This window comes from Ovis aries, chromosome 6 (genome assembly GCF_016772045.2).
Source record: "Ovis aries strain OAR_USU_Benz2616 breed Rambouillet chromosome 6, ARS-UI_Ramb_v3.0, whole genome shotgun sequence".
NCBI classification, from domain to species: domain Eukaryota; kingdom Metazoa; phylum Chordata; class Mammalia; order Artiodactyla; family Bovidae; genus Ovis; species Ovis aries.
Genome location: NC_056059.1, coordinates 6301942 through 6324446, shown reverse-complemented (window position 1 = coordinate 6324446; position 22505 = coordinate 6301942). Strand labels below are relative to the sequence as shown.

Here is a 22505-nt window from a genome sequence, read left to right as displayed (position 1 = left end):
TTCCAAGATGAGCAAGGAGGTCTAGCCTTGGATCCCATTAAATTCCTGCTTTTATCTTGGGTCCTGGTGTAAAATTTTATGTGCACCCTGTATGAATGATGTCTCTATTTCTCCTGCCTCCGCCCCCCACCCCGCCCCCATCCTGTGGGACTCTTGAAATTAAGTCCCACTGGCCTTCAATGCCAAACTCTCTAAATCTCATCTTTCCAGTGCAGGATCCTAGGGTTGGTGAGCCCAAAGTGGGGCTAAGAGCTCCCTCCTCTGGGACAGCCCTATACTTACTCTTGTTTGTGGGTTGCCCACCTGGGGATATGGGACCTGGTCATAGACTGTGAGTCCACTTCTCCTGCCCATCTTGCTGTGGTTCCTTCTTTTTGTCTTTAGTTGTAGAGGAGCTCTTCTGGTAGGAGCAGTCTTTTTCATAGATGAGAGCTCTTTAGCTGCGATTTTGGTGTGCTCGTGATAGGTGACCTCAGGGTCTTTCTACTCCACTATACCACTCTCTTGGACAATCCTTTTCCTGCTGGGGTCCAGCCCCAGTGGATCCAGGGTAATTTGAAGCAGAGACAGCATGGCGAGAGAGATATATAGATTCAGAGATATAAAGAGAGATTAGGAAAGAATAGTGTAGTGGAAAATTTAGGGGAGGAAAGAGGCTGTATTCCTTGGTTTACATAGAAAGCCAATAAAGCCCCTAGACAAGGGACTTGAACCGTTTACGTGGGGACACAGGCGCCTGCTTGAATAGCAGAGGGTGCCCCGCCTTGGGCTCCCTCTCGCATGGGTCTTAGAAGCCCGGGCAAATAAGTAGACACACGGCTAGCCTCTATGCCCCAGACAGGAATCAGCCAGAAAATAGAGTAAGAAAGAAAAGAAGACACGGGGGAACCAGTCTTTCCAGGAACTGGCCTGAGAAACTGGTCTGTCCTTTATTTTCCAGGAAAGGCTTTTATACTTTTAGTTGTACATAGATATCAATGGATAATACAGAGTCATGCAGGGTCAGCAGCCCTGACCCTTATCGAGACCAGGCTTTCTCTCTGCATACCTAGCTGTATACACAAGTCTTAGGTGATTTACATCATCTTCTGGCCAGGAGGCCTATTAGCATTTTATGGCCCTTTTCTGATAAGGGTCGTCAACCACAAAACTTATTTGCCTTAAAAGTGTTGTTCTTACTAAGGTCTGGTGCCACTCTCAGAAAGCACTAATTAAGGTTACATTCTTATATAGCAAGGACACAACAAGTTATAACAAGGAAAGAGGAGTACAGTGATTTATAACAAAGAGAAAGTTCACTAACTCAAAAGTCTAGTGTTGCTAACATCAAAACTACTATATTCCTTTTTCTATATCCCAATTACATTAATTAATATCCTCTAGGAGCCTAACAGATAAAGGATATGGAGGCCTGGCAGCAGTCATTGACTCAACGGTGAAACCCATCACCAATATAATTCTTAGCTCTTTAGAAAAGGCTCTATATCTTTAAGATATTTTAAGCTGAGTGCCTCTCGTGGTTGGGGGGCTGTAAACAATCACAAGTTGTAAAAGTCTCTAGCTGTCAGGCAAGTTAGAGAGCCATCAGAGGGGTTTGAGCTGAGACACTCCTTTCATATGCAGGAGACCAGTTGGAGCTCTAAGTTAACTTTTTCTAGAGAAAGGTGGTTGGGGATAGCCCCCTGTAATGTCAGAAGAGTATAGTATAGCAGACAGTGAACAGACAGATTTTGGTTTCGGGGGAGATGCTCAGGCAGAGGACCCCTTGAGACCTGACTCACGTTGCCCGTCAGATCTCCCCGCATGACCTTGTCATGGGTGGGATCTCCTGTGCTGGCCCCTGGCATCTTCCAACCCAAAACTTTTCTATAAAACAGTCTTATTAAAAGAGCGCACCAAAAATGTATTCAAGAGCCCATGTGAAAGTGGCTGTGTCAGAGAGAATAATGGCCCCCAAAATGTCCACATCCTAACCTCTGGAATCTGTGAACATGGCCCTTTATGTGGCTGAAGCTTTGCAGAGGTGGTTGTTAAGCATTTGACATAGGAAGTTCATCCTGGATTATTTGGATGGGCCACATGTGATCATATGGATCCTTAAGAGGGTGACAGGAGTGTTAGAGAAGAAAACGTGGGGATGGAAGCAGGGGCAGGTAAGGGGAAGTGTGTGGTGTGTGACCGAGGCGGGGAGCTTTGCAGGTGTTATGCTGTTTGCCCTGAAGATGGAGGAAGAGCCCATGAACTCATCAGTGCAGGCAGCCTCTGAACGCTCAGAAAGGCCAGGAAGTGGCCTCTGGATGGAATGTAGCCTTGCTGACACATTTTAGACTTCTGATCATCTGAACAGTAAGAATAAATTTGTGTTTGGTCAGTCCATTTGTGGTAATTTGCTGCACCAGCGATAGGAAGCTAACAGATTTTTTTTTTCAATGATAATTTAGGAAATTGAGAAGAGATATTTACCTAGTTTATTACCATGTAAAAGTCAATCCATAGTGGTAGTGTTCAAGTTCAGGAACCGCTTGTTTGGGTGAAGGCTGGAATAGGAGGCCACGGGTGTCTCTTGAGGGGTGTTCCTGCATTTGGAAGCACAAGAGCAAGGAGCCAGTGATGCCTCCCTGCAGCCTCTTTCTAGGGGTTCTGTTGCCTGAATTTTTGAGGATCTGATCCTACAGTCTTATGGCGTCTGACTTTGCACAGTGTGAATTACCGTTTCCTCGTGTATATTGCAATTATGAGCTGTCTTTAGTGCTGTAAACTGTGTGGAAATTTCACGAGCCTGTTTGAGGATGTGTTCTTCCAAAGACGTTTTGCCATTGCTTTCAACAAGTTGTTCGTGGATATGACCTGCCTGAGACTTCTTGTTTGCTATTTAACTTGGATAGTCCTGCATCAGCTTCAAACCCCAAATCTGGGTTAATGTGAAGATGGACTCTATGTTATTATTTTTTAACCAGAGCTCAGATTAAGACAGGCAGGTTTCCTTTAGTTGTCCTGTGTCTCTGAGTGAATTTCCGCCCACTTTCTACATGTTGAGAGCACAGCTCTTCAGAGTGTCCAGTCCTTCTTGGAGGGCCATTTCCCAGGTGCTTCCCTGACTCTCGAGACCATGTTTCCAGGTCTGATTTAAAACCCCTTCATGATACAGATGTGCCGGTATTCCTGGGCCTGACATAGCATCAGCTCACATGCTTACACTGGATTTTTAATTAGCCTTACTTTGGCCTCTAGAGATTTCTCTTATATTTTCTTAAAAACTCAAATATACATTTAAATAACATTTTGCTGGAATATATAATCTATAAAAATATTGAATCACCATATTGTATATGTGTGTATGTTAGTTGCCCCGTCATGTCTGACTGTTTGCAACCCCATAGACTGTAGCCCACCAAGCTCCTCTGTCCATGAGATTCTCCAAGCAAGAATACTGGAGTGTGTTGCCATTCCCTTCTCCAGGGGATTTTCTCAACCCAGGGATCAAACCCTGGTCTCATGCATTTCAGGCAGCTTCTTTACCATCTGAGCCACCAGGGAAGCCCCAGACCAGCTATACTTCAATTTAAAAATAAAGGACATTTGCTTTATTTTATGCATTTATAAGTATTCATAATATTTATACTTTATAAATATGTTTGTAACCCTCATCATTTAAAAGTATAAGTTTTACAAAAATCAAGTGACATTGTGGGAAGCCTTTGCTGCTTCTAGGTCTTCACACGTTCCCTCAGCCTGGAATAGTCTTCCTCCTTTGCGCTTAGCTAAGCCAGTTGTCACACACTTCAGGAAGCCATCTGTGAACTCTCCACTCCCACACTTGATGCAGAGACGTGACTATTTGCCCTCCTGTGTAGCTTCTGCTGGACTAGATGCTTTGTGAGACAATGTGTATTAGTTTACCTGAGCCTGATACTTACAAAAATCAAGTATTTAGAAATGAATCAACATCTTCTGTTGACTTTTGTTGGGTATTGTTATTTTTAAATATAAGTCTTATCTTCTCCATGAGATCACTGACCTCTAGTAGCTAGCCTTTTATGAATTTCCCTTGGCTCCTAGCAAAATGGTGAGACTCCCAATGGGAGTAACTCCACCAATGGTTATCAGCTTATTCATGAAAGCCTGGTGATTTCTTGTTCACAATAGAGAACAAATATTCATTCCCAAAATTGCTTTATTCAGTTTATTTTTCCATCTTAAAATTTAGCTCTTGCCTGAGAATTTCTAAAAATGCTGTATTGATCTTTCTGTTGCCCTTTACTAGAATTATCTTATCCTTTCTTTATAAGATCTGATTTTATGTCAAAGGGAATTGGATGAAAATTTGTCCTTTCACTGTTGGGTACCTTCAAAGTATTAACAGAAACAGAATGCAAGAGATGTTGGTGGGAGGGCTGTGTGATCCAGGTAGCTGTTCTTTAGGGTTGGGAGAATCAAGAATGTTTGAAGGCCTTACGAATGGAGCCGGAATAGAAAAAGAGAAACAGAGGTTTAAGAAAGAGAGGAAATGATGATGCCTTCATACACTCCCCCAAGAAGTCCATTACTTTCTGATAGACTTGGTAGAGCACCCTTAGTAAATACTTCTGTTAGCTTTTCTGGAGAGAGAACAGCTGTAGCCAAGGTGGCTGTTGAGCGTGTTTTATGCTTTTCCTCCCTGGTCAAGGCATATCAGCATGATCAGAGAATCCCTACCTTTCAGAGAGCTGCTTGGTGCAGGGGGAAGCTTGTGGCTTACAGCAATATGCTGGATTGATGTTGTATAAAGCCGAGAACACACTCCTGTTGGGTGAGGGAAACAGTGACATGAAGTGAAATGTAGCTCTGAAAGCATTTAATATGGGGGATATTGAAGTTTAAAGCTGCTGTGGTAGTCCATGTTCAGCTCATGTGATAGTTCATTCCTCACTTCCCGCCTTTAGCTGTGTGCTCTTGTACCTTAAATTCAGCTAGAAAGATGAAACCTAAAACATTTCATTGGGATTGCTGTTAGATGATTGAGTCAGCTTAGTTACTGAATATTTACACACACACACGCCTGCTCATACATACACTTAAAAATGAGACAGGCATGCCTTTTAGATTTCTTTTGATTCAAATAATTATTATTTTGATTCCATTCATAATTCCTGTGGATTTTTATTTTGAAAAAAAAAAATAGGTTTAGAAACACATAGTTTCTCTCCTGCCAAGGCTGAATCTAGCTTAAAATCAGAGAATATTCTCTGCAAATTCAAGATGTTTCTGTTAATTTTTTATATGCCTTAAAAGCAGAAAATTACACACTGATATTTGCATATATAAAATATATATATATATATATATATATATATATATCTCAATTATATCCCTGTTTGCTGAGAAGGCAGCACAGCTAATAGCAAAAATGTGGATTTTATACAAGGGATGATGTCGCCGTGGATAGACTAATGAGTATCAATTAGAGAGACTTCAGATGATCAGTTTGTTTGCAGAAAATCTTAATCAAATGATCACTGGACAGAAGTAAGTAAGCAAATCTTAATTCTCTATTGATTTTTTTCCATTTGTTTTTCTTTGAAAGTGAAAGTTGCCCCAGTCTAACTCTTTGTGACCTCATGTATAGTCCATGGAATTTTCCAGGCCAGAATACTGGAATGGTTAGCCTTTCCCTTCTCCAGGAGATCTTCCCGACCCAGGGATCAAATCCAGGTTTCCCACATTGCAGGTGGATTCTTTACCAGCTGAGCCACAGGCAAGCCCAAAAATACTAGAGTGGGTAACCAATCCCTTCAGTGGATCTTCCTGACCCAGGAATCAAACCGGGGTCCACGGCATTGCAGGCGGATTCTTCACCAACTGAGCTATCAGGGAAGCCCTGTTTTTCTTTAGCCAGTAAAAACATCTTTAAAAGCAGTTTATTCACTGTACCCAGTTAAGATTACTTCTTTAACTACAGCTGAAATTATGTTGCTATCTAGTGGTTAGAAGATCTACAATACTGTTTTACGTGAGCTTTCATTTTGTCTTTCGGTTCAGTTCAGTTCAGTCGCTCAGTCGTGTCCGACTCTTTGCGATCCCATGAATCGCAGCACGCCAGGCCTCCCTGTCCATCACCAACTCCCGGAGTTCACTCAAACTCACGTCCATCGAGTCAGTGATGCCATTCAGCCATCTCATCCTCTGTCGTCCCCTTCTCCTCCCGCCCCCAATCCCTCTCAGCATCAGAGTCTTTTCCAGTGAGTCAACTCTTCGCATGAGGTGGCCAAAGTACTGGAGTTTCAGCTTCAGCATCATTCCTTCCAAAGAAATCCCAGGGCTGATCTCCTTCAGAATGGACTTGTTGGATCTCCTTGCAGTCCAAGGGACTCTCAAGAGTCTTCTCCAACACCACGGTTCAAAAGCATCAATTCTTCGGTGCTGAGCCTTCTTCACAGTCCAACTCTCACATCCATACATGACCACAGGAAAAACCATAGCCTTGCCTAGACAGACCTTAGTCGGCAAAGTAATGTCTCTGCTTTTGTGAATTAGGCATAGACTAGATACTCTGTGCTCAACATGAGAGGGCTTGTCTAGTGGCAAAACTGAATAACGAATCAGAAGTACTGCCTTTAATTATACCTCCATACTTCTAGACTAGCAGCACTGAAGCACAGTGGTACCTGGGATTCTGTGATGGCATAGCATTAGCTATTACCAGATGAACCAAAGGAATATTAACTCTGAAGTCCCAAATAAAACCACATCTGCAGGAAATCTTGTATCTCATGCTTCTAGATAGCCCACTTGATCCACTAAGAGTGGATTCGGGACCTTTTACAATTAAAATTCAAGAAGAGAACTAAGTGTAATAAATACCTGCTTTCAAACTAGAGAGATCTGGGCTCACATCCAACTCAGGCCATTTGGCAAATCTTTAATTCCTAAGCCTTAGCTCCTCATGCAACCTGAGGATGCTGACAGTTACTCTCTCTGTTGTTAGAGACTTGAAGTGCTAAGGTGTATGGAAAATGTTGCCCTCCACCTGGTAGCAAAGGATATTAACAAAAAGATTATTTTACCCAGGTGCCTAGGCTGAACAAAGGAGTTTATTAAACCACATTCCCCCCCCACCCCGCCCCGCCCCACCCCCAGCTAATAGAACCACAGGTTAGCTGGATTAAAGTCACTCAAACTCTCGGGCCCATTCTCCTCACCTAAAACTCAAAGTCCTGTAAGAATCACACAGTACTCACTTACTTGTTAATTCTTCTTTTTATTTTTACACAGCATGGCAAAATGAGGAAACAGCTGACAAGTGATGAGTCTGCACAATGGAAAAACCACCCTGATCATCGGCATCATAGGTGGGTAAGTGTTCCTTTAAAGTGATTTTGTCAAAGTCATATGAAATGGTTTTCATGGTGGGAGAGAGGAAAGACAAGAAACCAACATTCACAATTATTTAAAATGACTTAAATGCTAAACATAATATACATAAGTAATAACTCTTTATCCTAGTATAAAAATAGTGCTAGAAACTATATATTTGTTCAAATGTATTGAAAAGGTATAAGAAATAGATATTAAGTGGCTAGTGATGATTCATAGGCTTTTTCGTTCCTTAAACTGTATTAGAAACTTATGTTTTTAACTATTTACATGGCTTGCAACAACATTCATTAAGACATGTTTACATAGGCTTTTGAAAAGCATATGGCCAGGGCAAAGTGAGCTTTAATGCTTTCTTCCTCGCTCCCTGAGGTGGAGCAGAAGGGGTCCAAACCCGTGTGCAGTTTAACAGTCTGAGAGAACTCTTGAGTAATCTCTACCTGGCTAGTGTATGGAAAAATAATCTATATAGTGGAATATGACTCCATACTTACATAAGGTGTTCTTTAAGCTATCAACAGGCTAAGTGATGCATACTTATAGGAAGACAGGATGTTCACTGACAGATTCTTAATAAGTTCCAGGTAAAGAAGGTCCTTGAAAACCTGTGTAATACATATGTTCTAAGTGAAAGTGATAACTGTACCCTATATTTTCACATTAAATCGCCAGAATCGGAAGCTGGTAAGTCTCTTATCTGCACTCCCTGCAGAGACTTACGAACTCCGTGAGGTCTCTGCTTGGTCTCCACTGTGGAGTGCAGTACCTGGCCTGTGGCAGGAACTCAGTAAAAGGTGGACTGAGGCATGTCAGATGCTGAGCATTGCGTTATACTACCTTGTTCTAACTATGATTGTTCCCAGGAGAGAGGAGCAACTGTACTCTTCCCCCCAGTCCCATCTTAAATCAAGCTTGTAAAACAAAACAAACAGCATTTCTTCTGATGGCCTGTAAAGTTTTAGGAGTACAATCTGGTGGAAAACACAGGGAAACAGAACATCAAACTGGAGTTGGTCTGACATTTGTGCTCTATGCTGAAAATAAAGGCACTTCACAGCTAGGTGAGAATATTATCTGTGACCCATTTCCTCCCGCAACCCACTATTTCCAGTATGCTGTCATACACTTTCTCGTCTCAGCACTCCCGTGGGAGGAAACTGTTATTTGTAGTAAGGAGATCAGTGGTATTTGTACCTTGAGGTGAGGTGCTGAGAGAACTCTAAATCTCACACAACTAATGATCTGCACGAGGAGCCAAAGAAATGTACTTTTTTCCCCTTTCTCCCCATTCTTGGAAACTCAACATAGGAAATAACATATGGGATTAGACACCTTGCTTTGGGGCCCGGCATCTCCTTTCCGACAGTGGTCTCCAGGGCCCACCAGGTCTGACACAGGAGCTGTCCGCTGCGACATCCCCCTTGCAGGGAAGGCTTAGCCCAAACACAGCTCCTTCAGTGGCACATCTTGTTCATGCTCACAGCAGTTACGATACTAACACTCGAGTTCACACAGCTTAGTGACTGGCAAAGGCCACTCCTGTGACAGTATAAGGCCAGGTAGGCAATCTGTAAGATACAGACCTCATTCACAACTTAGCGAAATAGTGGGGACGTCTGGGGCTGAAAATTGAAATGAAATGGTATCATGTTACTCAGCTATAACAGCAAACTAATCTAGAACAATTTCTTGTAATATAAATATAGGGTAGGGTGAGAGAATATATATATATATATGTATGTATGTATTTTTCCCCCAACTTGAGAGGATACTGGAAAGGAAATATTCACAAAGGAACAAAATTTGTGTCCACGTACCAGGTATTAATCCATGTATGGAATGATTTTCCTAAAAGTTAAAAATTATTTGAACCAACTAACCAGGCTTCAAGAAGCACTCTTCTTCTGTATGAGCTAAAATACCCAAAGATAAAATAGGCATGGCATTGCCCAACTTCTTTTAGTTCCTAAACTAGTAAGGTAAAATAGGCCATTATCTAAAAGTAAACCAAGAATTTCTAAATATATCATCCTGTTAAAATGACATACATACAAATTCTCTATACACAGTCTACTATGTATGTAAAAATCTTAATGACATATATGAGAGGCCCTGAACAAACTGCTGAAATATGTGATTGCAGATTTTTAGCATAACTGCTAAATCACAATGTGTATGGTAAAAAGATAGGTTACTGAAAAGACTGCTATTCTTCAAATGATTTTTTGGTACTAAGGAATTGTGTCTGCATGCATAGGCATATACTGGTATGAAGATATGTTAGTGACAGTCTGTGTGAGTTACACACCAGTGCCACCAAGACGCAAACTCTCAGATCTCATGTGTATGACTTAAAAAGAATAACATGCTGAAGCTACAAGCGTTACAGCAGTAATACATTCTGCATTAAACATCTGATAGCCTTCTAGGCTCTCCCTCACCACTACAGAGTGATGGCAATACAATGTGTGTTGTTTTTTTTTAACTGAAGAGTAAGAATAAAATTACTTTATGTCAAGATACATATCAAACTTAGAATTTTCAAAACTTATATGTTGAATTTTAGGATGTCTAGGGAAAAAAATGTATATAAGTGGAAAATATGTTTTAGTGAAAATTCTTCTAGAATGCTGCATTATTATATCCCCAAGAGCTTTTCTATCCAAACTAGTGACAGAAACTCAGAAACTTTTTTCAGGGATGTGGAGGGATGTGAACAGCGGAAATGCCTGTCTTCCTATTCTTCCCCAAGTCCAAACATTACTGCACGTTTAGAGCAGATTTTCTTTTCCGGAACCAGTTTCTCGATTCGTTATCTACTTCTCTTATATGGAATACAAGTGTCTTTAGGGGCACATATGTACAAGTGGGAATACAATTAAATGAGCTCAAGTTCTAAGAAAACATTAGCATTTTCTAAATGTACTAAAAGTTATGAGAAGTAAATCCTACCAAGTATGAGCTCAGGGGCCAGTTTAGGGTGCATACCCTCTTATCCTGAGTGGTCAGCTCATTTCAGGCCTGTGCGCCATGATCACTTTCTCTCTCTTGCTTGTTGCATTTTAAAGTGTTGACTTACAACGATGACTTGTGAGGTGAACGAAAAGGAAGTTCACTGTGTGACCCCCTGACTGTCAGGGTGTCCTCTGGTGGAGCGTTCTCTTCCCTGACGGCTGTCCTGGCTGCTCCATTTCTGCAGCAGGCTCATCCCTCCAGACTCAGGGGCTGGGTCTTCTTCCCAGGCTCCTCCTGCTCTCTACCAGGTTTGTTAGGTCGAAGTGAGCATTTATGGGTAGCCTTTGGGTAGATGTATTGCACTGACATAAGAAATCTCTCTCTTGCCTGTTCTCTAACGACAAAAAAACCAAATTAATTAAGTAATGCCTTTTCTTTACAATACTGCCTTATGGTACTTTCCATTTGTTTAGAGTTTTAACTTTCTTTCGTTAAGGTAATAACAGTGTTGAAAAATATAGCCCATTCCTTTTAAAATCCAACAAGCTTTAAAAGTCAACAGTTTTCTCTGTTCTATGAAGGTTTTAAATGTCACAGATTATATTCAGTTTGCTCCTAGACTATTTTTAAGAAAGAAAAGATTCTAAACATTCTTGAAAGATTGATAATTCAGAAAACAAAAACCAATTATTTAAAATCCCCAGAAAAAAAAAACAAAAAAACCCCCAAAACTAGGCTCCGTGCAAGAATGCAACTTGTACCTCGAAGTACACAGAATATTACAAACAGTGCTCTTATTCACGTGCTAAGAGTGGGTGTCATTGATAATCTCAGTTCAGTGGCATAAAACAAATATACAGAAAATATGCAATAGTCCTCTAAAAACATTTCACGCTACGCTGTCAAAAGTTGTGCAAAAATAAAAATACAGCAGTGGCAAAGTATACACCAAATCTGTACAGTATATAGCAAAACTAGGCATACTGCAGAAGACACCATCTGCCAGCTGCAGCTCTGCATGAACAGGCCTCTCAGTTCCGCTTGGTCTGGCTGCTTTCACCATTGATCAGTGTCTTCTCCTGCTGTTCTGCAAGAGCCTGCCATTTCTGCCTGTTCTTTCTGCAGCCGTCCAGCAAAGGGAAACAGTCCTCTGACACATGGGTCAAGGCCTAGAGAAAGAAAGAAAGAAAGCTGGTGACTAGACGGCGACTGGGAAATAAGCCCTCTCCCCAGGCTTGTCCCAGAGCGTCACATCACACACTCACTTCACAAGCAGACCCACTGCTGGGGTTCTCACAGAGCTGTGATCACAGATCATTTATGAATGACTCCTCTTAAGCTATACAGACGGGCAACACATGCTGAGACAAAGAGCGTGCACATGTTTCAACATAACATTATTAAGCAGTGAAGACAGATCTGTGTGGAACTGGCTCTGTAGAGAAATAATCCATTTGCTTTTAGGTAGTACAGATGGTTCTCCCTAAGTATTGACTTCATGGAGAGATGCTTAGTTTTTGTGATTTTATATAAAATAATTTTATCCAATATACTTTAGATTTTTATCCAAGATTATAATAAAGAGTAAACTCTATATGGCATTATTATTTACCAACTATAGTTCTGTAAATACTTAGCTTACAAGAACATTCACTGTAGATTTCTGTGTCATAGACAAACATTGACTTAAACACCCAACAGCAGGGTTAGAAATACTGTGTTACTATTCTGCAGCCATTAAAACTGTCATAGAAAACACATTTGAAACAGAAAGATGTACATTCTGTTATGGATTGCAAAGAGAAATTTTTGTTAAATGAAAAATATATGAAAATGTCATAAAGAATAGCACTAAAATAACAGTGGTTGTCACAGAGTAGTAGGATTATAAGTGATTTATCTTCTTGCTTCTCTATTATTCTGACGTTTCTATAAGAACCTGTTACTTCTGTAGTATTGGTAAAAATGCCTGTCTATACCACATAGAATCTGACTGCAGATTCAAATAAAATGAGCAGGAAATGTATAAGAATGAAATTTATAATGGGTGATTTGACTAGATCTATGGGCATGGAAAAAATGCAGAGACATTGGTGTCTGCAGCTGAGGAGCCCTTAATCCAGTCCATAGGAAGGCATTTGCTACAGAAAGGATGACTGGCGGTGCGGGAGACGCTGCCGGGAAGATTTCTGCACAGCAGTAAACAGGCGGCCGCTGAGAAGGGAGGGCAGAAGGTGGTGCTGGGGCCTCACACACGGTCTTTCCTCCCGTCTCCTTCTGCTCTCTCTCCTGTCCCTCCCTCCTCTTTTGTTCCTCTTCAGCCACAGCTTCTTTCTTCAATTCATCTGATGGCTAGAACCCTGGGCCCAGGCTGAGAACTGAACTCTAAACACAGTTCTCCCACTACCTACCTAGTTGGGACAAGCATTCCATCTCCCTGGAAGATGGACGTTTCACAGATCCAATGACTGAATCTGTGAAACATTTGGATTAAAAAACTTCTAGCCTTTCTTCTGGTCTTGGCGGTCTGTGATTCCTCCTATGATAAATGTTTTTTCTTCCCCAAATACTTAAACTTAAGACAGTTTCCTATTGAAACGTATAAGGACGAGGACAGCATCTACTTTCTGTATTTGGGGCATAACATCTAAACTAGCCAGTTGGATATGTTAGGGAGAATAATTTTAAAAACTCTAACAAGTATATGAAAATGGGAACCTGCAATATTTTCCTAGCTGCCTTCTTATAATCCTCATAAAAATTTTCTTAACAGTAGTAAAGTCACACTATGAGGAGAAGTTAGATAACTTTTTTTTCCTTATTTAGGCTGAAATTTAGTCTTAAAAAGAATATGCTAACATAGAGTATGCAGAATACACCTCCTTTGACTGTAGCACTGGCACATACTTTTTCTCAGCATTCGCTACATGAATTTGCTGGAGCCTAGCACGCAGTAGGCACTCACCAGGTAGTTATACATCAATGAATTAACATTTTTGAGAAATAGTAAATATAAAATGTGTTCCTTGTTCAGTACAAACAGCATGTTCACTAGTAAAAGCAATGTCCTGATTATTTTACTTCTAGTTTCTTGATTAGGAAGGAAAAAATATGTGCCTGATGTTCGTTGCTTCAATTTACTTCATAACACTGTCAAAAGTCTAGTAGTTTTCATAGTAAATACCTCATACAGTTGCAAGCAGATGGCATCTATGAATCCAACTTGCATACTTGGGATTTTGTTTTTTTTCTCCCGGTTCATTAGATCCTGAAAACAGAGAAATGCACATACACAGATCTGCATTTACTTAATGAGACACAAGTTGGCTCTGAAACGATGAATCCCTAGGTTAGCTGAGGAAGGCCAGATACCTGCCTACCTGCCTCTTCAACTTCTGGAGGCTCCTACCCCCCTGCACCAAACCATGCTCAAGAAGGCCCTGGTCCTCTCGCTCTCATTCACTGGGGCTGTGACTTTCCCTGCGTGACCCCCAGAACTGATCACTGACCTCAGATCAACTGGTGACCTAGAGTTAGGCACTGACCTAGGGTCCGTTGCTGACAGTGGCAGACACGCTTTCTAATTGTCTACTGATGTGGAATCAAACACTCTCAGCTTTGTGAAAGACGCCACTGAGGCCACAGTCAATTACAATTCAGTTCACACAGAGAGCTCTCTGAGTGAAAAGTACGCAGATATCACTGTTGCTTATTCTAGGGAGCTCATGACGGCATAAGGCAAAGCCAGCACCTCTGAGGGGAGCAAAGAGTCTATCTCAGTGCTTGTTTAAAATGAAGCAGATTCTCCGTTAGCTGTGACCACCACTCTGCTACCCTCCATTTTCTGAGAGGACTCTCAGCTTCTAACAAGCCTATTACTGTGTGTGTGTGTGTGTTTAGACACCAAGTCATGTCTGACTGTTTGTGACCCCATGGACTATAGCCCACCATGCTCCTCTGTCCATGGGGTTTTCCAACCAAGAATACTGGAGCAGGTGCTCATTTCCTTTTCCAGGGGATCTTGACACAGGAATCAAACCCGTGTCTCCTGCACTGCAGGAGAATTCTTTACCACTGAGCCACCAGGGAAGCCCCGACTACTATGTCTAGGAGACTAAATAATTGCAAAAGACTAATGAGACATAGGGTGTGCCCAGATGAGGCTAAGGAGGAAAGCAGAGGCAATGGTATCAGAGGAGGGGCCTCTTGTAACCACGGCCCATTTAATGTGGGCTCAATAAATGCTCATTTGAGTAAGAGAATGACTCTATGCACCATTTCCAGGAAAAACTCATCCATTTCAGGAAAAACTTCTTCATTGGTTGAGAAGAATCTTCTTGTATTCGAGATTCTCTACCTACCCCGAGCAAAAAATGCAGTATACAAATATTTAACAACAGCTGTTTATCAAAGTGCTGTTTGTAATAGTAAACTCTACAAACACTATACCGAACAGTAAATAATAGTTGCATCTGTTCCATGTGGGGCTTACCACGTCTTCTCAGTGGTAAAGAATCCGCCTGCCAGTGCAGGAGGCCCAGGAGATGTGGGTTTGATCCCTGGGTCAGGAAGATTCCCCTGGAGGAGGAAATGGCAACCCACTCCAGTATTCTTGCTGGGCTAATCCCATGGACAGGGGAGCCTGGCAGTCTACAATCCATGGGGTCACAAGGAGTTGGACACGCCTGAGCATGCATGCACTATTTCATGGAACCATTATAAATGGTATACAGGACAGAGCATCTGTCAGAATGCAAAGTGGCTTATGATATATAAATGGAAAACATCACAAAAAGCAGGTATGATCTAATAACTCAGAGTCTTTTCTGTCCTCTGTTATTTGCATGTTTTCTGTAACGAACATGTTTAATTCTTCAGGTAAGAAAAAGGACTTTATAAAAAGATGAGAAATTGTCTTCCTAAAAATCTCATAGAAGCACAAAAAGGAATCTACAACAAAAAAGTATATGAGTAATTCCTGCCAACAAGGTCTCATACTTACAGTGGGCTCTATGTTGAGCTCTTTTCTCTCTCTGTCTCCTTGGTCAAAAAATTCAGTGGCAACAAGTTCTGCTATCTGAAATCAATAACAGACTAAGTATGGGTAATTAAAGGCCTATCACTCAGTAAAACAGACTTTAAATGAAGATAATAAACCCATCAAATAACCACATCAGTAAAATTAGAATACAGCAGTAACAGTAAATACTTGATTCTTTTAGTGTGTACCGAATCACAAAGGCTAGAGTCTGTAATCTATAACTCAGAGAGAAGAGCAGTGTGTTATCTCAACCTCAGCAGTAGTGGGAAGAAAGCACTGTGTGCCCATCCGTATGCAGAATCAGTGAGATATTAAGCACCAGTTATTCCAGGTGCTGCGGGAAACACAGTATCAGGTAGGTCCTTATACTGAGGCTGACTGACATGCCTCTTAGGTTTCTTTCAGTCTACCAATTCCTCCTCTTCTCTCTTTTTAAAAAATGTCCTTATAATTTTGACTGTTGTTGAATAAACTGCGTTGTTTATCCTATAGTTTCCTGTTGTCTGGATTTTGAGGATTGTGTTTCCATAATGAAATTTAATGTTTCTCTGTTCCCTGTATTTCCATACACCAGTAATGAGATCTAGACACTTGATTCGATTGAGTTTTTCTTTTTTTTTTTTTTCACTACGACTGTTTCTCAGGCTGTGCCATGTACTTCTGACAGTGGAATGCCTGGTCGCCTCTCTTGGTGATATTAACAGTCCTTCATGAGCTTTGCCTGGATCCATTAATTTGGAGGCTGCAAAAAGGTAATATACAAAGCAATCATTCCGTTTTTCTTTCTAGCTGAGATAGAATAAGTCCCCCACATCAATTTTTAGTTACCCTGAAGTATAATTTGTATAAATAAAGGAGAAATAACTTGATTTTCTCTATTATAATTACCATTGGAAAAAAAATAATAACTCAGTTCTCAAGCATCCAACAAACATGACTAAGGAAGGTTTTATTATTTTTATTATTATTCTGAACTTTGGATTTAAACATTTTAAATGTATTTCAGTCCTTACTGACACCCACATTGTTCCATTTTGGCCAACTGAGTTGGCTTCTTTATTCTTCTGACATGGCTTTATCAGTCTTTGATAGTTCTTGCTTTCTGCTATAACAAGATGTTCTTAGCTCATCTTGTACAGTTCCTGTTTTGGAACGGGCAATCAGCCATTTCTTCATGGAGTCCTCATTCTTTTAAACTGAGGTATTTAGAAACTTCAATCAGGGCACAAGCCTCGTTAATTTCTACCAGGGTGATCGTTATTTTTAAGCCCTTTTAATGAATGGAGCTTACACAATATAAGTTCATACAGTATTTCCTATTCAAATCAGGACCACAGGATTTCTGCAAAACCTTATCCACCTTGGATGTCTATCTTTCTACTCACACTGAAAATCCTACCTCTCAACAATATCAATATAATTTCTCATTTGCTTTTACCCACATCATCCACTATGGTGACTGAATATATATACGAAATCACCCCTAACATGATTCCTGACAAACAGCTTTAATGGTTTGTTGTTGTTCTTAGTGTACATCCCACTGGAGTTATATGGTCAAGTAATGGTTTTAAATCTCCTGGAATAAAACTGTCCCCCTCAGTGTGGTTTTGCAAACAAAATCACATTGTTTCATTTTGCTTCCCAGGTTATGTGATGTTTTCAAAGTTCAACTTTATAAACCCAATTTACATGGTTCCTAAGTTAAATCTACAAAACAAATACATGCAAGCAACTCTACCTTATATCTCTGTTCCCTCAATCTTATTCCCTCCTTCCCCTGTGGGAAATCCTTAACTTTTTACAGTTAATCCTGCTTTTTAAAAATATATGCAAATGTAAGTACATACATTCATATTCCATCACCTTCTCAGATAAATGGTAGCATACCATACCCATTTTCTCCTCCTTGCTTTTTCTTTTTTACTTATATCTTTGTAATCACCCCATAGTAGTATATAGAACGTGCTCCTTTCTTTTTACTGTTGCAGAGACTTCATCATATAAATAAATACGACAGTTCACTTAGTACCATATTAAGGAACACTTGGGCTATTTCTTGTTTTTGCTATTACCGAAAGCACTAAAATGAATAGCCTATGTAAATATATTTTTATATTCTTGCCAGTGTATCTTTGAGCTAAGATTCCTAGAAGTAATAGTAAATGAGTATGTGTAAGCACATACTTCCAAACAGTTAGAATATTTTGCATTTCTTGTTTTCCCACAGCTTCCCCAACTGAGTATGCTGTAAAATCTTTCAATGTTTGCCAATCAGACAGTTAAGAAATAGTGTCTTAGTGTGGTTTTTCTTTTTCCCCAATGAATTGCATAGATCATGGGTCTGTAGTCACAAATGAATGTGATTAGGTTAACACACACCCCAACCAAGAAACTGTGTCTGTATCACTCAGAAGTTGCCCTCAGGCCCTTCTCTGTGAGTCACCGAACCTGCTCTGCTTCCTCCCCACTCAGCCACTATCCTCATTCCCTTCACCACTGGTTAGATTTGCCTTTTCTGGGAAGTGACATAAATGACATCACGGTATGTGTTCTTTTTCGTCCGGCTTCTTTCACTCAACGTATACTGTTGGAGAGGCTTGTCCATGTCGTTGCCTGCATCAGCGTCAGCTTCTTTCTACTGCTGAGCGGAGCGGCACTGTGTGAGGTAGTGTGCTGCAGTACACTTATCCGCTCTCCTGTTGACGGACATTTGGATGTTTCTAGTTTCTGACTATGAGGGAAATGCTGTTATGAGATTCTGGACAAGTCCTTTTGTGTCCGTACAGTTTTAATTTGCTTCTTTCCTTGTGATTGAGGTTCTGAGGTCTTTTTAAATGAATAACAGCCATTCGCATTTCTTTCTCTATCAACTTTTTGTTCAAATCTTGGCCCATTTTTCAGTAGGATTGTTAGCTGTTTTCTTTATGTTTAAGAAGTGCTTTGATATTGTGGATATTAGCTATCAGATAAAAGTTGCAAATATTTTTACCTGTTCCTCGTTGTTTGGAGAAGGCAATGGCACCCCACTCCAGGTACTCTTGCCTGGAAAATCCCATGGACGGAGGAGCCTGGCAGGCTGCAGTCCATGGGGTTGCTAAGAGGCAGACATGACTGAGCAACTTCATTTTCACTTTTAATTTCATGCACTGGAGAAGGAAATGGCAAGCCACTCCAGTTTCTTGCCTGGAGAATCCCAGGGAAGAGGGAGCCTGGTGGGCTGCCGCTTGTGGGTCGCACAGAGTCGGACACAACTGAAGCGACTTAGCAGCAGCAGCATTGTCTGTTTTTGCTTATTGTGTCTTTGTCATGCAAAAAAGTTTTCTTAATTTTTTATTTTCATGTAATCAAATTTGTCAGTCTTTATTGTTTCTGCATGTGGAGCCGTAATTAGGAAAGTTTTCTCCCTCCTCAGCTATAAAAGAATCCACAAATGCTTTTACTCAGTACTTGTATGGTTTAATTCTCTGCACTGAGCTCTATGCCCCATTTGGAATTTAAGTGAGCAGAAGAGATCCAGTTTCATCTTTTGCCATCTGGCTTTGGAAGATGGGAAAACCATCCTAACATTATTTAGTAAAGTCTGTCTTTCCCCCAGTTATTTGAAATGCTATCTTAATTATGTAAATGTTCTATGCAGTTCTCAGTGTCCTATTGTGTTCCATGGGTCTGATACCAATTCCAAACTGTTTTAATTATAGAGGCTTTATAGTGCTGCTTTTTATCTGGACCCCAGTTTCATTGCTGTCTCTTTTCAGAGTTTGATTCAAAAGAAAGAGAAAGAAAGAAATTCTTTGCTCTTCCATTCTCTTTCCTGTTTTGAAATGGGCGTGTAGTGTTATTAATCATGGAGCAGGAAGGGCTGTAGAGACATCTCTTGCGTGCTTATGGCATGGCGGCTTCGGCGCCTGGAGAGCGCATTGCTGATCTTGTCAGCACGTGGTTCGGAAGGTGAGCCCGTCATTCCTGGGCTCCATAACTATGTATCCCACAGTCGTGACCAACAGCAAGTGTTGATAGCCTCAGGTAGGACACTTAGGGTCGAAAATGCAGCCTCAGAAAGCAAGCACAATATACCCAGCATCGCATGTATGCCCCACCCCCCTTATATTCAGCCTAGGGCCTTTATGCCTCAGCACCATGTTACGGCAGTGACTTATTTAGAGAGACGATATATTTCTAGCCACCTGACCCCAGGCTCTAATCAGAACCTTCGGCGTATCTTATATCAACATGTCCTATATTTATGAGCACCAGAAATGTTTAAGTTCTACTTGTTAATGCCTATTTAGAGTTGAAGTACAGCCTAATAGGCTAACCATAAGAAAACGGAGTTTGTGTCTTCTAATTATTAGGACTATTAAAGGGATGTGCTTAAAAAAAAAGAAACTGAGCTAGAAACAGTACTATTAAACTTTATCAACAGCTAGGTTTTTGCTGTGTTAATAATTATTAAGTCATAACAAGTGTTCTAAAACAGAAAAGTGTTTATGTCCATTTGTCTGCTTTTAATACTACTTAAAATTTAGATTAAAAGTTTCCCAAATACTTTAAAAGCTACATTTAAGAGTAAAGGTTTTTTTATACTTTGACTTAAAAAAAATTATTTATTTATTTAAATTGGAGGCTAATTACTTTACAGTATTGTAGTGGTTTTTGCCATACATTGACATGAATCTGCCATGGGTGTACACGTGTTCCCCATCCTGAACCCCCCCCCTCCCACCTCCCTCCCCATCCCACCCCTCTGGGTCATCCCAGTGCACCAGCCCTGAGCACCCTGTATCATGCATCGAACCTGGACTGGCGACTGTTTCACATATGGTAATATACATGTTTCAGTGCTATTCTCTCAAATCATCACATACTTTGACTTTTCAATTACTACTTTTTCATCACTAAACAACATACCCGTTGTTGAATAGGCCAGGGTTTTGTAATTGCAGAAAGATCACAAGCTGTCATCAGCATCGCTCTGTTAAGGAAAAAGAGGTCCAATACTCCTGTTTACCTTTATGTGACTATAAACCCTAGTAAATAGTTAGTTACTGATAAAAAGTTAAATTAAAACCCCATAAACTATAGAGACGGCAGTTTACAAAGACTAAAGAAACAGAAATAGAATTTATATGGAAGCAGAGCGGATACAATGGTATCACAGCATCAGTTGTTTTGGTTACCCAGTGAACCACTGGAATTTGCCCTCAAACTGCCTTGTTGTATCTCCAGATTAGCAGAAGGAGAGAAATTACTAACCTGTGAGCAAAAACGTGCCTGCTATTATTTTTTTTTCACTTTGGCCTTCCATTCTCAGTGACAGTATGGTGAAAACACATTGATTACTAATAATTATCTGTGAAACATCATCAGCTATCCTACTGATAAAACCCCCATGACAGCAAGAACTGTGATGGGTCATCCTAGTGCACTCAGCACACGTCGTGGCTCCTATGTGAAAAGTCTTTAAATTACTGAACAGTACCTGCTGGAGAGAAGAGGGAAATGAAAGGATATGGTGCTCTTTACTCCTTCTCTTGTTAGAGAAGTTGAAAGTCATGTTGGACTCTGGAGGCTGTGACAAGGTGCTCTAGACCTCAGTACTGTGACTACTGCATGAAAACGGTTTCTTTTTGGTGTAGTGACTTTCCATGTCAGGGCTAAATACCTGCCATCGAATTCTTTCAATCTGTTTGAGGACATAGGCAAAAAGGTCATCACTGTCACATATGGAAACGCTCAAGGTAAAGGACTGCGTCACTTGTGCCTCTAGGGACAATCTAAATGAAAGTACATCTTCCCTAACCACACTAGGCCACAAAGAAAAGGGTTTTGGGCCTCAGACTGTCTCATACCAACTCTTATCTCAGGTAATGAGTACACCAGAGAAATGTTTAATCGTGAAGGATTTCAATAATGCTTGCCAAGGCAAACTGTCTCCCCCAAAGAAGACCATGCAGTGTCTGGATAAGCTTAAGTACAGTCTGGACGGTGAAGAGTGGAGGAGGCAGCCTGAGTGCTAGGCGTACTGAGTGCTTCTCTGCAAGAGGCTAGAAGTTAGGAGAGCACAGCAGTGAAAGAGGTGGCACAGACTTGGAACTGAGGTTGGATTCCATTTTTGTCACTGGGAAAAACTGGCCACAGATTGCAGCAGTGTGTGTATACGTTTCTAAGGCACTGCTCTAAAAGCATGTTGAGTCTCTTACATGAGGCATGACACTTGTATGAACAGACAGCTGGACATGCGTATGTTTGTTTACATGTGAAGTGATGCCTGTCTATCTACAGAGATGTCAGTTATAAAACTGGAACAGAGCACTATCCTCAGTCTTGTCACTACTTCTGTCTTTATTATTCACGCTTAGTTCTTTTTTATTGGTCTAGTTCTTGTCATGGAAAAGGCAGTGACAGTAATAGCAAAGGATGGGAGGGAGGGAAGGGGAAAACAGGTGAGAAAAACAGAACCCTGAAGCTCTGACTCTACAACTAACACCAAAAAGAGATGTCCTTTTCATCATAGGGAAAAGGTAAAAGTAGGTAAAAGTAGGAAGTCAGGGGATATCTGGAGTACCAGGCAGGTTTGGCATCAGAGTACAAAATGAAGCAGGGCAAAGGCTAACCGAGTTTTCCCAAGAGAATGTACTGGTCATAGCAAACACCCTCTTTCAGCAACACGAGACAACTGTACACATGGACATCACCAGATGGTCAATAACAAAATCAGACTGATTATATTCTTTGCAGCCCAAGATGAAGAAGCTCTACACAGTCAGCAAAAACAAGACCAGGAGCTGACTGTGGCTCAGATCATGAACTCCTTATTGCCAAATTCAGACTTAAATTGAAGAAAGTAGGGAAAACCATTAGACCATTCATGTATGACCTAAATCAAATCCCTCACCATTCATTATATAGCAGAGGTAACAAGTAGACTCAAGGGATTAGATCTGATAGAGTGCCTGAAGAACTATGGACAGAGGTTCGTAACATTGTCCAGGAGGCAGTGATCCAAACCATCCACAAGAAAAAAACATGCAAAAAGCAAAATGGCTGTCTGAGGAGGCCTTACAAATAGCTGAGAGAAGAAAAGAAGCAAAAGGCAAAGGAGAAAAGGAAAGATATACCCATCTGAATGCAGAGTTCCAAAGAATAGCAAGGA

General features: G+C 40.8%; 2 protein-coding genes across 12 annotated transcripts in view; one reads left to right on the top strand and one right to left on the bottom strand.

Annotated features, from left to right (window-relative positions):
- Window positions 1–20324, top strand: part of USP53 (ubiquitin specific peptidase 53) — a 146350-nt gene extending 126026 nt beyond the window's left edge. For 4 of the 6 annotated variants that reach the window (XM_060416686.1, XM_060416681.1, XM_060416684.1 and 1 more), the window contains 2 exons: window positions 7252–7332; window positions 15994–20324. The gene's annotated coding sequence lies outside the window, so the exon portion shown is untranslated. The remainder of the gene's footprint in view (window positions 1–7251; window positions 7333–15993) is intronic. The other 2 variants (XM_015096352.4, XM_060416683.1) reach the window with 1 other exon arrangement.
- PDE5A (phosphodiesterase 5A) overlaps window positions 7218–22505 on the bottom strand; it is a 149040-nt gene continuing 133752 nt past the window's right edge. For all 6 annotated transcript variants that reach the window (XM_004009586.6, XM_042251114.2, XM_012179413.4 and 3 more), the window contains exons 18-21: window positions 20261–20324; window positions 15311–15385; window positions 13493–13576; window positions 7218–11477 (exon numbers count right to left, since the gene is read on the bottom strand). In XM_004009586.6, the coding sequence (XP_004009635.1) occupies window positions 11340–11477; window positions 13493–13576; window positions 15311–15385; window positions 20261–20324 (361 nt within the window). In that variant the 3' untranslated portion in view covers window positions 7218–11339. The remainder of the gene's footprint in view (window positions 11478–13492; window positions 13577–15310; window positions 15386–20260; window positions 20325–22505) is intronic.